At 41.5% G+C, this 14,474-nt stretch overlaps 2 protein-coding genes across 3 annotated transcripts in view; both read right to left on the reverse strand.

Moving 5' to 3' along the window:
• The window catches only part of trappc9 (trafficking protein particle complex subunit 9), a 156,222-nt gene extending 150,978 nt beyond the window's left edge, over positions 1-5,244 (reverse strand). Inside the window, exons 1-5 of one of the 2 annotated variants that reach the window (XM_079175869.1) lie at positions 5,152-5,244; positions 3,794-4,389; positions 1,875-2,020; positions 1,347-1,472; positions 304-330 (exon numbers count right to left, since the gene is read on the reverse strand). In XM_079175869.1, coding sequence (XP_079031995.1) covers positions 304-330; positions 1,347-1,472; positions 1,875-2,020; positions 3,794-4,377 — 883 coding nt within the window. In that variant the 5' untranslated portion in view covers positions 4,378-4,389; positions 5,152-5,244. The remainder of the gene's footprint in view (positions 1-303; positions 331-1,346; positions 1,473-1,874; positions 2,021-3,793; positions 4,390-5,151) is intronic. The other variant, XM_079175870.1, reaches the window with a different exon arrangement.
• Positions 5,245-6,205: 961 nt separating this feature from the next.
• On the reverse strand, positions 6,206-11,756 carry sh3bgrl3 (SH3 domain binding glutamate-rich protein like 3). The gene is made up of 3 exons (XM_079175679.1): positions 11,637-11,756; positions 9,768-9,935; positions 6,206-8,972 (listed from the first exon to the last, which is right to left on the reverse strand). Exons 1-3 carry the CDS (start codon positions 11,679-11,681, stop codon positions 8,907-8,909), a joined length of 279 nt encoding a protein of 92 aa, XP_079031805.1. The 5' UTR covers positions 11,682-11,756; the 3' UTR covers positions 6,206-8,906.
• Positions 11,757-14,474: the final 2,718 nt, after the last annotated feature.

Consider the following 14,474-nt stretch of genomic DNA (forward strand, 5'->3'; position numbering starts at 1 on the left):
ATAAATAAAAATAGAAGCTAGTAAGAGGGACCATTTTAAGTCTTTAATTGTAGTCATGTGATATGTGTGTGGCTGTGAGAAAGAGCAGGTACGTTAGGAAAAAAACAATAAAGGTGACGGTAAACCAACACAGGAGAGAACACTACCTGTCCTAAAGGAAGAAAAACATCAATCAAATGTCAAAGGATAAAATAAACTGAGGATGTAGGATGAAAAAATGACATCAAACACAGGGGAAACTCGACCACAAGCAATGAGGCAGATTGGTGTCTACAAGAGCTATGTTGGTTAGACATACCATACCTGGGTCAATGAGAACCTCCTGAGCTCCTACAGACAGAGAGAAAGAATGCAGATTCACTCCATGACGCAAGGCGCAATGTTAGCAGAGTTAGTCCCAACAATGTGCTGAATGGCTGCAGCAGTTCTCCTATAAAATACACTAATTAAGAGTCACGATAAGCTTTTTTGCATGCAGCTGACTTCACAAAGACCAACCTCTAGCGGCTCCATTTTTAGTGGGGAGTCCAGGTTTCATTGGCAGGTGCAGGAGAACGCACACATGCATAAAAAAGTGGTGTGATAAACATCCAGCCGATGGTTTCACACAACTCCACTAATTGACAAGTGCACAAAGACAAAGAAGCAGACTTCTAGCTCGTAAACGGGCACAGGAGCAATATGCTCCTGTGGACGGGGGCGTAACCAATATCGGTGGAAGTGTATATATGTATATACACACACACATATATATATCTATATATAGATATATATTTAGAATATTTTCACCTTACCGTCAGAGAGCCCTTTCTGACTCCGTTATATTCATCTATGCTCTCTTCAAAGCCATCAGACTCCATTATCAAAGCAGGAATTTTACATCGCAGAACACCGGAGCAGCCAGACGTAGAAGCCGACAACAATTAAATAATAACAATCTGTAGAACATTAATCAACAATGTAATAAATGATTACTTGCAGCCCTGAATGATGCAGTCCTCAGAGAACATCAGAAAAGCAGCTCTTTATCATTGCTTGTATTCAAAGTGGGATAGCATGACGCTCTCCTTCTCGTGTAGTTACATACAAGGCGGTGTTAATGTAACGCCATGTTAATAGCATGTTAATAAAGATTCAGTGATGTTAAGCTTAAACACAATCAGGGATGCACATCTTGTACTCTGCACACTAAGGAAGCAGCTTAGCTGAGCGAAGCTTAGCGGTGTTTGAGTTGCCGGTCAGCAGCGACACTCTCACTCAATCACAGCTCACAGACAGCAGCCTTCGGTCGTCCTCTCATCCAGACCACTGTTCTAATCCGTCCGGTTACAGAGGGACGTGCTCACCTGGTCGGTGGCGTTTGCCTGCGTCCGCTGGCTGGGAGATGCTCTGCTTTCGTCCTGCAGTCTTCCCCGCTGTGCCTCCAGGGTAGTGGAAGATAACGGAGGCTGAACACAAACCCTCCAACGCAGCTAGAGGGGCACAAATTACAGAAGACAAACGTTCCACCTCTACGTAGCTCTTATTCATTGTTCTTCATAGATCTCTGCAGGAGCCTCTGAAGCTCGCTGGATCATTAAAGCTCTTAAGCCTTCATGTTCACACGGCTAATAAACCGTAAATTGACAAGGCCAATATTACTGCAGCAGTGAAATACCGAACATATGTTTGAGGTAATTACATAGTTTCTAAATCAGAGATTTAGAAACCATAAAATACACAATTCTTCCAAATCCTAAGGATGCTTTTGTGTTAAAAAACAAACTATGAAATCTCGATACTGGTTTATACATTTCGTAAACTAACAACAATAAAGTAATTCTAGTCTCGTAAATCCTATTTTATAGAAATAAGCCGCCATTGTCCCGACTCACCACCCAGCCAGAGGAAGTCATTGACGCCCCTGAGCAGCTCCACAGCCATGTGGTAGTGGACCAGGGCGTCCTGCAGCATGCCCGCCTGCAGACACAAGTCCCCGACGTGCTTCCTCATCCGCCCCTGGCAGCGCTTTTTATAATGCCTGAGGAGAGAAAAACACGTTCAGACAGCAGCAGGGGGAATGGCGTGGCTCAAATAAAATACATGTTTTTAAAATAGATTTCAGTTGATTTAATAGTTAATTAAAAAACAGCTCCGACTTGCTGCTATTGTCATTTCTTATGTCAGCAGGGAGCCAGGAGAGGAGACTCGAGTGAGTCCTAGCAGTCAGCTACAGAAGGAGAAGTAAGGAGCGGGACGGCAGAAGCAAAGGGGAGCAACAGAACGAGGACGGAGCATGAGCTGACCTACGACCCACACGGGCACTCAGGGAGGAGCAGCTTCACCGGGACACGGGGGGGGAAAGTAACCGTTACTGGGAAAACTATGAACTCCGCTGAGCAAGACATTTAAACATTCTGACGGGCTGGGAATGTGAAGACAATGAGCCATGGACAACATTTTCTGAGCTGTTTAAGAAAAACATCTATTGTGGGAAATCTATGAGATACATTTGGCAGATTCAAAATGAATAGTAATGCTCAGTGCGCTACTTATGAGAGGACAACTCAAGTAAAAAGGAGGCTGTTCTTAAGGGAGTCATGAAGAAAATACCACAGCAGTTAAACTGGATCTTTGGACATGTGTGCCATCTTCAAATTCATGTTTTTGTGAGCGGCTGCAGTGCTATGTACTGTTCCAGACTGTGTTCAGTGGGTCCAAACCATCAGCTCCTCCGTTAACAGGACCATAACAGTGATTTACAATGTTTCAACACATCAATATTACACATAAATATACAAATACTAAATCATTTGAATCGCGAATACAGAGTTTAACATTTAAGTTGAGCATTTTCCAAAGCATATGAGTGTTTGCTGTTCTTCATGGTGAAGGTTTCAGATCATTTCATATTGTTTCATCATCAGTCTGGAATTTCACAATAAATAATAAAGAGTACAAAATTCCAAACTTCTTTCCAGGGAAACTTCCAAGAAAATGACTGCAAGGTTATGAACAATGTGTTGCAAGTTTATCACAAAACAAATACTTTTCATATTTTCATTTATTGCAACACACTCTTCATGTTATTAAGAGTAATGTAAATGAAAACGTCTTCCTTTCGACCATAGAAAGAGTGTCAGAGTGTAAATTAGAAGCAGAGACTGTAAGAAGAGGTCACTGGATGTAACGTAGTAGTTTTCTTTATTCTAACAGTGTCAAACGTAATAACCTCAAATCCGGCCTCACTGCTGATGTGGTGGGTTGTGTTTTCATTTTAGTAGCTGATGTTATTGCTGGAATATTCAGCTAACAATGTTTACTCATACGTTGTCATTTTAACAGCTAAGAGGCTATTTTTGGCGCGCAGCTTCAATCCAGATTTCTCAATCAGTTTGTGTGTAAATGGAAACGTGCGGAGGAGCGATGAGTTGGGCTCGGAGTCAGGACAGCACTGAGGTCTGGTATTTTCTTTCAGGGGATCGGGACGGGTTCACTAAACTTAAGAGTCTAACGTCTCACCTTTTCACACCCAACAATAAACTCACAGGACAGTATGAGAGAAAAGAAAACAGAAGAAAGACACATAAACCAAAAGGTAAACAAAACGAAAATGAACGCAGCAAAAATCAAAAGACAGGATTTTTGAGAGGAGAATTTTTGAGCAGGCGAGGCTGATGTGTAACAAGTAACAAAGACACACTAACAGCTTGCACATAATGCAGTGAATCTCATTAACTGGCTACAGAACTCATTCAAGCATTCGTTAACCAGCCTCTGAATGCTAAAGGGCTTTTGGTGGAGAACAACTCACCTGCTATCCGTGTCCAAACCCACAAAGTCCTTCTTCTCAAAGGGCACACAGAGCAGCGGTATCTTGTCACCTGACTTGTCCGTGGCCCGGTCGAGCCGCTTGGACTCCAGAACAATAAATATGGACTCCACAAAGTCATCCACTCTCTTCTCCACGTCAGAGCAGTCGTCAAAGCCGGGGTAGAAGGCCACGTCGGTCCGCTGCTGCTCTGCCACCTCTCCCTGCAGCCCGAACACCAGCAAGCGGGAGTCGTACAGCGTGGAGCTGTACACCTCCTTCTGGCTGTGGAAGCGCTCGGCGGTCTGGGGCCACTCTTTGGCCGAGGCGCAGCTGGTGATGGAGATGAGGCCCACCACCTTGCGGTGCGTCTGGAAGTCTCCCCACTCGTTGTTTTCGGGCAGGTAGTGGTGGCGGTAGCGGATGTAGAGGAGGCGCTGCGAGTCCCTGATGCTCACCTGGCTCACGCTGGAGATTCGTTTGTAGATCTTGAAGAACTGGTCCTCGGGTACTATGCCCACCGGCTGGACCACCACCAGTACCGTCTGGTGGTCCTCGGCACTTTGCATGTAGTCTGGCACGCTCATCTTTGCATGGGGCTTTATGGGGCAGAAAAACATTAATAGAGCTGGACATATTCCCAGAATAACTTCTTCTGCATCTTATTATTGCAACTTAATTCATTATTTAACCCTTCATACATTTCTTAAGTAGAGAAAAGTTCTAATAAAATCTGTTCTGGAGCCCAAATTCTCCAGAGTACGCAGGATATTGTTTCTGGTAAGAGATACTGTTGTTTTAAATGCAAAATGTTCAACACTGTTTCGGAATATTTCTGTCATCTCCATTGTATTGGGATGGAGGAAGACGTTTATGGGTCAACATCTCAAAAGCTAGGCACATAAAATAAAATAGAAACTATCCGCATGGAGCCATAATTAGATTGTTGTACTTTGGTGCACTGATCCTCATTAAAAAGTATAATAGAATGCAGAGATACAAATATACCAATTTACACCTTCAAACATTAGCTGTGTTTGTGTTTTTGTTTAGTGTCACGTGTCCTCCAAAAACAGCCTCTGACGTTTGAATGAAAACGTGCTACTTGGAGACTCTGACGCATAAAAGGATGGTAAACCAGGAACGACTCCTAAATAATAAAAGACGTCTACACCTAAACGTTACCTTTACAGAAAAGCAGTGCAACGGCTGCTGCTGTCCTTGCTAGTGGCAGTTAAATATGGAAGCTAACAACATTATTACAGTGGCCAAATGTGTCGGAACAGGAGACATTGCAATGAAAACAAAAGCTCTCGTGACATTAGCTTGTATTTCGCTAATTCTGTATCAATATGTCTTACCGTAAGTTAAGCTAACGCTTTATTAACGTCCCACAAAGAAATTTAGCTGAATTCAGCTAAATGTTACAGCTTCCTTCTTTGGACCAGTGTTCTTGCAACAGCTGACGTTAATCAACAGAGAAACATCCGGTGGGTATTTTCAAAGTAAACCACAGGCGCGTGTGTGTGTGATGATTCAATTTAGAAGAACAGCCGGCGTTATAAGATAACTTTACTGTTGTAGTTAGTTTAACTGAACCATGAATATCTCTGTCAGCGTGTATGATAGTCACATTACACATATTTCCCCAGTGGGGAATATAATTACAGTTATAGCATATTCTGTGTGGAAGGGCAAAGTTATTATCTGGGCTATTGTAAAGTATAATCCTCACAATATTTTCTTTCCCAACCTTTACCCAATAGTATGTCCACAATTGAGTGGATTTGCATTTTTGTATCTTGTTCATAGCAGCATACGACATGCAACTTCGTGTTTTGCTTTTAGTTTGAAATCAGGATCAACGTTTCCGGTTGTATCTCTTCTTCTTCTTCTTCTTCTTCTTCTTCTTCTGCAAAAGTAGAAGACCCATATGCTACATTAGCATCACCTAAAGGATAGATGAGGTACTGCAACTGAGCAAACCATTAACATTGTTTTTCAAATGTATTATTATATTTATATTATATATTATGATTTCCTATTTACTGATTATTGTTAATTATTAATAATTGTTATAGTCATTGTCATATTAGCCAATCATATTAAACTAGCTGTTATGCATTTAACTAGCTCTGTTTGTACAAACCTGCTGTCATATTTTATCATATACAGAACGTATTAATGATAAAGTCTGTGTGCAATATAAAAAAAGAAAATGTGAGGCATACATGCAGCATTACTATAAATGTGTGGAAGATGTCCCCCATGTGAATTTATTGGCAGTCAGAATATTCCACTGACTTGCAAATTAGAAATGACTCCCTTGTGGGTGTGCAAATGTCCTCGCACTATCTCGGTAAATGTTTCCATTAAAACAAGGACTAAATGAAAAAACATCCAGACATGTAGATTCAACTCCATTTTATTATTTTTTGTTCACCCATAAATCATTTTTCACAATCTTCTTGGAAGACAACAGCATTTTAGTCCCTATTTTTCTTTTTTTCTTTTTTTTGGGCCCAGGGTAATTGGTCCAAAAGCAAAGCAGGAGCTCAGAGAGAGAGAGAGAGAGAGAGAGAGACATGGAATGTCTAAAACATGATTCATAGTGGATATACATCAATAACATCTACAACCACCAACTTACAAAACACTGCACAAACATTGTGTGTGAAGGCCGTCTTTACCGGGCATCCCAAACTGTAACAACACAATTTTGAAAAGCAGGGGAGAGGGTTGACAGAAGAGTTAGAGAGGGAAAACACACGTAGTTCTCGATTAAAAAACAACAAAAAAAGACAAATAACCCAAAACATGATATATAACTGAATGAATGTGCATACACAGAAGAGAAAATAAGTAAAGCCTTCATGTTTCCCATGTGGTGAGTGTTCCCTAAGGCCAGTAAGACTGAGTCAGGTCAATTTAAAACACACCAGCTTTGACCTTTTTGTCTGTGTTCAGAGTGAGGCAGGGTGTCAGTGCATAGTCACATTACTGCATCTTCATGCCCGGGACAGTCTGTGAAACTGTAACATTGAATAAACAGCAGGAATGACAAGCTACGTGGTCGAAAAGCTAGAAGATTCACATCTTTTCCGTCTTATCATTTACAATCAACATGGAATGCTCCCTTCTAAGTGTGTGCAGTCAGTCAGCCATACGGAGCTATACGGATTATGGAAAACGTAGAAGATAACAGGTAAGTGCTAATACTACGGTGAAAATCCACCTGCAAAGATATATATATATTGGCACCGATTGATAAGAAAAGTTGTTCATTCTCCTCTACTGGGTGCTAAAATCAAGCAGCTAACTACTGAAATGTTCAACCACACCAAGCTTTTAAATAAGTCTGGCCCATTGCTGACCATTATCACACATATTGATTTATATTCATATTCTATATATATATATATATATATATACGTAAGTATTATTTTACCTGTTCAATTATGTTTCCTGTAAATTGGATTTCCTCTCATGAAAGTATAAATGTTTCCACACTGAGCGATATGTTGGTTGGGAAATACTGAATCCATTTTGTTGTTGCCTGCGCAGTAAAATGTAAATAAACAGATTACTGGAATGTGTTAATTTCAATTATAGTTTGTTGATACCCCCGACAGGCACAGACAATACATGGGGCACGACCTCATTGCACTAAATAGAAGCTACAACTGGTCACCAATTACTAATTAAAAGTAACAGTGTATAGTATTTAGGGGAATATATATATCAGCCATCAGCCACCTACACGCTTGACACGCGGGAGAAGTTTCAGTTGGTTGCAATCTGCAAACCTCACCACTAGATGTCGCCAAATCCTACACACTGCACCTTTAACGCAACAATGTGTACGATTTGAAAATGTCTGATTTCTGACTGATATCTTAGGTGGTATTATTATGGAGTATAAAAAAAAAAGACACTGTGTGGCTGATGCAATATACAGACATTTACAGGACTTAGCTTAAAAGGTACCCTGTGGATTTTTCACTACTAGTAGCGCTACGGACAGACGATTTTACGCTTTGTTCTTATCACGCACACAAGTAATACACACTCCTGCCACCAGTGTCGCCCTACACAGGTTGACAGTTGGTGGCGTTAACGCGCAAAGAAGAGTAACAATTTGTTCAAAAAGTCGGAGAGGAAAAACACTGCCTGCTAGCAAACAAGGATGTAAACAATATACAATATAAAATGTATTTTTTTAAATCGTCTTTGCAAATGTAATGAAGGAAATGTACCCAAGACGTTTGGTACCTTAATGCGTCTGGATGTAATTTAGTCTGTTACCTTTGTGTCACAGACAAGCACAGGTTTGTGGCTGAATTTAAGTATTTTTTACTTTTAATATTTGTCAAAAAAATCACTTATCGCCCCTCGAAACAGGTCAGATGAGCGCAAGAGATTATTGGTTTCCCACTTCAGAACCAAACCTTTTCTCAAATGTTGCATGAAGTGACCAAAGGACCAAAATTACAAAGAGCTGTCCACGCCAAAAAAAGGCATCTTTCAGCAGCTCTAAGTCTTTACGATTAATTGGGTTTCAGGACGTTACAGTCCTTGCTACTTCCCAGTGCATTTGCATCAACGTGGAGTAAAAAAATAGTGTGCGGTCATGTACAACATGGGAACTGGAAGGCTACAGAAAAAGATGACAAAAGTAGTTAAGACTGAGTGATGACTGTGCGTTTGGTGCGCAGAGGATCAGGAAGATTCTGGGTTGAACGTTGTCATCCAGATTAGTTTAAACTCCAGCGATCATGTGGCCGCGGCCGAGATTAGTCGACCTAATTACCGCACATTTAGACACCCCATTGCTTCCGGGGAGCACTTAGTAACACTAGTCTGTCAGACAGGGAAAGGGTCAGAAAGAAATCAAAAGGAAAGAACAGAAAAAAAACAGAGTAAGACTGAGTTTCATGGTGCAGTAGGGGGAATGTGTGTCTTCTGATTAGTTAGATATTTGGCATTCTCCGTTATGGCATTGAAAGTGAGTGGATACTGCCAGTTGGTGCAGAGAGAGACTGGATGAAGGGCCTCCGTTAGGGCACAGGGTGTGAGGGGATATGGGGTTAAGACTGAGAATTACACTCCGCATTTCTCACGCCAGCTTCAGAAATTGGTCGACTGTGTCTTCTTCCACCGCCTCAGACAACATGTCGTAGTCCTGCGGAGGGGAAGAGAGTCCGTCAGCAAACGCGCACATTCTGATACGATGGCTGCATGAAAAATAATAAAAGTTTGTAATTTATGTTGAACAAAGAGCTCAAACAGAGCTGCTAATTCTTTACTAAAACCATAATAGTTCATGTAGATAAATCAACTTAAAATGTTGATTACATTTCGGGGCACAAGATGACCGTTATTTTGAAAATATCATTGTTAAACCTGCAGGAACTGTTATTGGCCACTTGAAGGCAGCAGAAACAAGCTGTCACAAAACACCTTTTAAGTTGGTAATGTGAACTCGTTGGCCAACCGTTGCTTATTTACACATCTGGAGCAACATTATTTGTCATTTGGAGTTCTGTTTCTGACCATGTGATAAATGTATGTCCATATTCACCCTCTTTTCTCTGATTTGACCTCAACCAGCTCCTGATGGAAACACCTGTTTAGCCGCTAAATGCTACATTCAGCAGCTAACTTGCAGACTGATGCTGAGCAGGAATTGTACAGCAGGTTTTAAGAGCTTCCTCTTTGAAAGCAGCTGCCTGCTGTGGCTGAAAACACTTGGGATAAGGACTCTAAACACTTGGTTGTAAGAGAATTGTAAGCAATGTGTATTAAAAATGAATTTTTCCTGTTGAAATATAAACCCGTGGGCCGTGCGTGCCTTCTTGTGGACAATAACAGTGGCACATTTCTTGACGGTTATCAGCCGTCATTCATGCCGAGACTTTTACGGCTCGACTGTTGGAGAGTACGTGTGTGTGTGTGTGTTAGTGTGTGTGCTCCTCACCCCACAGTACTGGTCTTCGTTGAACAGCTGGGGAGGAACAGCTGTCGGGTTCCCCGCTTTGCTTCTCATCTCTTCACAAACCTCTCTGCCCACAGAGATGTCGATGAGATCGAACTGGATGCTTTTACTTTCAAGGATTCGCATCACTTCTGCCTGTTGAGACTTCACCTGAGAAAATAAAACACACACACACACACACACACACACACACACACACACACACACACACACACACACACACACACACACACACACACCATCAGAAACGTACTGAGGCCCAGCATACCAACTAGGAACCCAGTCAATTCATTAAACCCTTAAAACTTGAAATGTCATGTCTCCTCACGGGGAGGGACATTTACACCCGTCTCAAGGCCATAGTGCTGCAATAGAGAAGCAGTGGCTTTATCTGGCTCCTGGGTGATGATTAATAGACCTCGGGAACGCTCTGCTATCTTGTTGGGGCGAATGAGGAAGTTGGGAGGGGGTTTCGTAAAGTGACCACACCCAAAAATAGACAAGCTGGCGTTTAGCTGAAAAGGAGAATTGCTTTTACAAAGCTTCTCTACAGTTACAGCAGTTGACAGCGTATACTTGAGTGGTATGGAGTGGAAACCCTTCTTGAAGCGCTGCGTGTTGCCTGTATTCAACTTTTCCGATGTGTGATTCTGTCGCAGAATAATCCATAAAATGCATTAAGAGAGGGAACACAATTCAAACGTAATAAAAGCATTTATAAAGTAAAGATAAAAGGGATTTATACTTGAGAATCTAGGAAGGACAGTCTTTGTAAGGTCTAAATGAACAAATATTTTAAATATATATATATATATATATATATATATATATATATATATATATATATATATATATATATATATATATAAATAAAATGAGATTACTGCATATGAGAGGGTTAAACGCTCGTGCACGTCACTGGACTTTTTCACAACATGATGAATTCCTAAAAAAAACCCTAATAGGTACCAGATGTGTGGCCCAGTGCTTTGTCATATACACTGTTTTCATACTGCTGCGAGGAATAATGTGGCACAGCTTCATCACAAAGTCAAAGTATTTAAGAGAAAACGACGAACACATGCATCAAATAATCTGACTTTTCCTGAATTAAAGGGTCCACTGGTTAATTCGGCTCACACATAAACCACCATGCAGCTCATACTGGAGTTACTCATCACATTGTAGTCATTGTTCTCGTGCTCGTGCACCACCGAACCACAGTAACGAGAACAGGATTAGGGAAGTGAGCTTCTTACAAAAGATGAAATTCCTATAAAACAAGTGTTATTCAGTGCATTTAATGTATTCGGACACATATTGGTGGTAATAAACGCCTTACCTTTATCATTTATTTATTATGCAATAGTCATGAAACATTAAACTGACAGATTACACGAAGTTTGTCGAACAGGAAGCGGATACACAGGGTCGCTACACTTTGCGTAAGTATTACGCAAAGTGTAATAAATATGTATGTATGTAATACATACGGTCCATATTTTGAGGAGACATTTCTGCAAAATAAAATAGCTCGATACAAACAACTTCCTCTAACGTGCCAACATAAAAGAAACGAGGTGGAATCATGCATCCTAGTTCGCCTTTTCAAGTCCTCATAATGTTTTGTTTCACAACTGATAGCTTTCATCTTTATTTAGCTAATGCTGACGTTACAATAATAATGATATAAATGGGCGCTGACCAGCACAGGCCCGCTGCACCGTTAGTCAGGAGGACTGACTGACAGGGTGCTGGGTGTGACTGTCGGGCTGAGCATTGGTACCATTGTTGGCTGCAGCCGGAGCTTCAAGCACAAACACGCCGTTTACGTTCGTTAACTCGACTCACCGTCCGGGAGGCAGTCACGGTGGTGTAGTACAGTTTGATTCCCATCGCTGCTGCAGGTCCGTGCACTCCTTTTGTGTATCTGATGAGTAGCTTTCTGTCGCTTGCGTCAAGCTCGCACGTTATCGATTAACAGCGAAGGAAGTTCAACAGTATTTTCAAAATAAAAGACGTGGATTTTTCACAGCAAGGGGGAAATAAAATACAAAGTTGGATTTTGCATAAAGTCAAACATGAGCTGATGGGTTGTTATTAATTGATATGTTCACATGGTTTCAGGTGTGTTGAAATACAGTCCCATGCATAGTGGACGTTATTGGTGTGTATAATTGGTCGCTGTTTCATTCCTTCATGCCAGGAAGAGATCTCTTCATCAGTGCAATTCCAGTGTGAGACGACAACTGGTGTAAAACCAGTTGTTAAAAATACATTACGCATTATTAAGGCCAAAGCTAATGTGAGAATTCAGCAGTCTTTTCATACAAAAATACAAATGCAATCCAAAAAATAGGATGTCACTTTGGAACATACCCACAAGATGTAATTACTCTGGACTGCATCATCCGTGCACAGTAATGAAAGTCTAGACGTTGAAACAGGGACCCTCTTCAAGACATGACCTTAAGGGCTCCACGTAATAAAGAAGGAAGCACCTGTTGATATTGTGCTTTCGTGGCATATAATCCCATATTCCCAAACAGTTACAATTAATTAACAAGACCAAAAACACATGGTCATACAGGGGAAATGGTGCTCCTGGGGGCCCCTGTGGGTCAGGGTCCTTGAGGCAATTACACCTTTTGTACAGTGTATACTATAAACCTTGCCTTGAACACAGTTTGTACGTTAGTAATAATAAGTAGTATATATATATATATATATATATATATATATATATATATATATATATATATATATATATATATATATATATAGATAGATATAGTAGATACATGACTCACAATTCAACGCTCACTTTGTGGCCCTTTCACCTTCATCCAAAGCTTTTAGGTCAACTCTTTCATGTCAGTGAGGTTAAGACAAGTGGACCAGGATCCTCACTGTGAAGCTTGGTTTATGGGGTTAAAGTGTACTTTGTGTTTGAGAGGTTCTCCTAATTCAGCACCAACAGTAGCACATGTGCACCACCCAGTGTTTGATGAGAAGAACCACATCTTGACTGAGGATACCGGAGCCTCTCAGACACAGAGGGAACTAAACCACTAGAGTTCAGACTAGTTCGAGATAAATCAAGAAGTTAAAGCTGCACCATTCAATATATTTTCATATGAACAATGGGTCAAATGACTGCGATAACATAAAAGGGGTCACCAGTCGTAACAAACTTACAGAGAATTGTCACTTCTCGTCAGCGGTTTAGTCTTGTTTTGCGTCCTGCACCTTTCCTGCTCTGGTAGACCCACCGTATATTACCTGCACAGCACCAAACAACTAGTGGAGACTGATACAATGCTTACATTTGCCAACTCTTTGCTTATATTTTTACCATAAGAGCTTTATTTGATAATGTGTCAGTGGTTTTTTTATTGTATTAATGCAGCATTAAATGCCCATGTGAATCTGTCAACACACAAAACAAAACACAACACACGCTGACTGGCAGTTTTAAAATGTTTATTAAAAAATAAAATAGAAAAAAATATATTTACATAAAAATGTCAAAAAAAAACAACGACAACCACAAGCTGGGCAGTGGTTCCCTCCGGCCACCGGTAGCTCCGTGTCCATTCAGAGGGCCACTGCTCACATGAATCAGCCAGGACAAAGAGGGGCCGCTTCTCACTAAACAGCAGCCGCCAGTTTAAAATCCCTCATTGTATCGCAATGGGAGGGGGGGGGGGGGGTAATATTACATTGCATCTACATGTACGCCAACAATCTCAGCGGTCCTGGCCACACTCTGTCGCTTCCTTTTCACACCACATCTGGAGCCGTGAACACGGAGAGTGAGCCGCACCGAGCCGCTGAGGTTTGAATCCATACAGACTAGGATACTGCATGTCAAGTCTTCTTGCTGTGTGGAGATGCAGGCAACTCTAACCCAGTCGACAACCTTCCGTCACCAATTTCGGGCCTCTCATCATTGCTGGTTCTAAAATCGCTAAAAAAGCAGACGTGGCTGTCAGGGATGTCAAGAATTATTCAATTTATAAATCAGGCTAGGAGTGCATGGAACTGAGCATTTCATGCGCCAATGCGATCAACTCCCTTTGGATGGAAATAATCCCCCGTAGGGAATAAACAGGGTGAAAGGGTACGATGGTATGTCTGGGCACATCTAAGAGAAGTCTGTGGCGTCCATAATGATTGTTATTTGGGTCAAATCATTAAACGTGAGAGGACTTTCTCTATCTGGACGTGATGAGTAGCTCATAATCTGCTTTGCCTCAAAACAGAAACCCTTCATCTGAGATTGAATTGATGCCAGGTGCGGTTTTGACTGTGGGGTCAGAGTTGCCATGGTTTAAAAGAAGGAAAGGGAAACACAAATAGTGTAACAGTACTGAACAGAGTCAAAGAGTCGTCGGTGGACACTCCGGCCCTTCTGGAGTGCACCTGCAAGAGGGCAAGTCGCTCTCTCGGGTGCACTTGCTCACGAGCCGTCGGGCGTCTGATTAAAAAGCGGTGGTGGCGAGTCATGAGTCTCGATGCGTTCTCACACACGTTTCACTATGTCACACACTACACAGACCCAGACCCCCACCACCCACATCAACATCCCTCCGTGCGCTCCTCACGTGTGACTGACGGATGTAGAAAACTAGACTTTGAAAACATATCAGGACCTTCGTACAAACACAAGGGGGGGTCAGTGGATGG

Source organism: Pholis gunnellus (genome assembly GCF_910591455.1).
Source record: "Pholis gunnellus genome assembly, chromosome: 16".
Classification (NCBI taxonomy): domain Eukaryota; kingdom Metazoa; phylum Chordata; class Actinopteri; order Perciformes; family Pholidae; genus Pholis; species Pholis gunnellus.

What these genes read in the sequence shown, in the direction of transcription:
- sh3bgrl3 (XM_079175679.1), bottom strand. Translation starts at nt 11,681, where the DNA reads ATGGGAATCAAACTGTACTACACCACCGTGACTGCCTCCCGGACG. An exon ending in CCGTGACTGCCTCCCGGACG is followed by an intron (nt 9,936 to 11,636) that starts GTGAGTCGAGTT and finishes TTATTTTCTCAG; the next exon opens with GTGAAGTCTCAACAGGCAGA. An exon ending in ACGAAGACCAGTACTGTGGG is followed by an intron (nt 8,973 to 9,767) that starts GTGAGGAGCACA and finishes TCCCCTCCGCAG; the next exon opens with GACTACGACATGTTGTCTGA.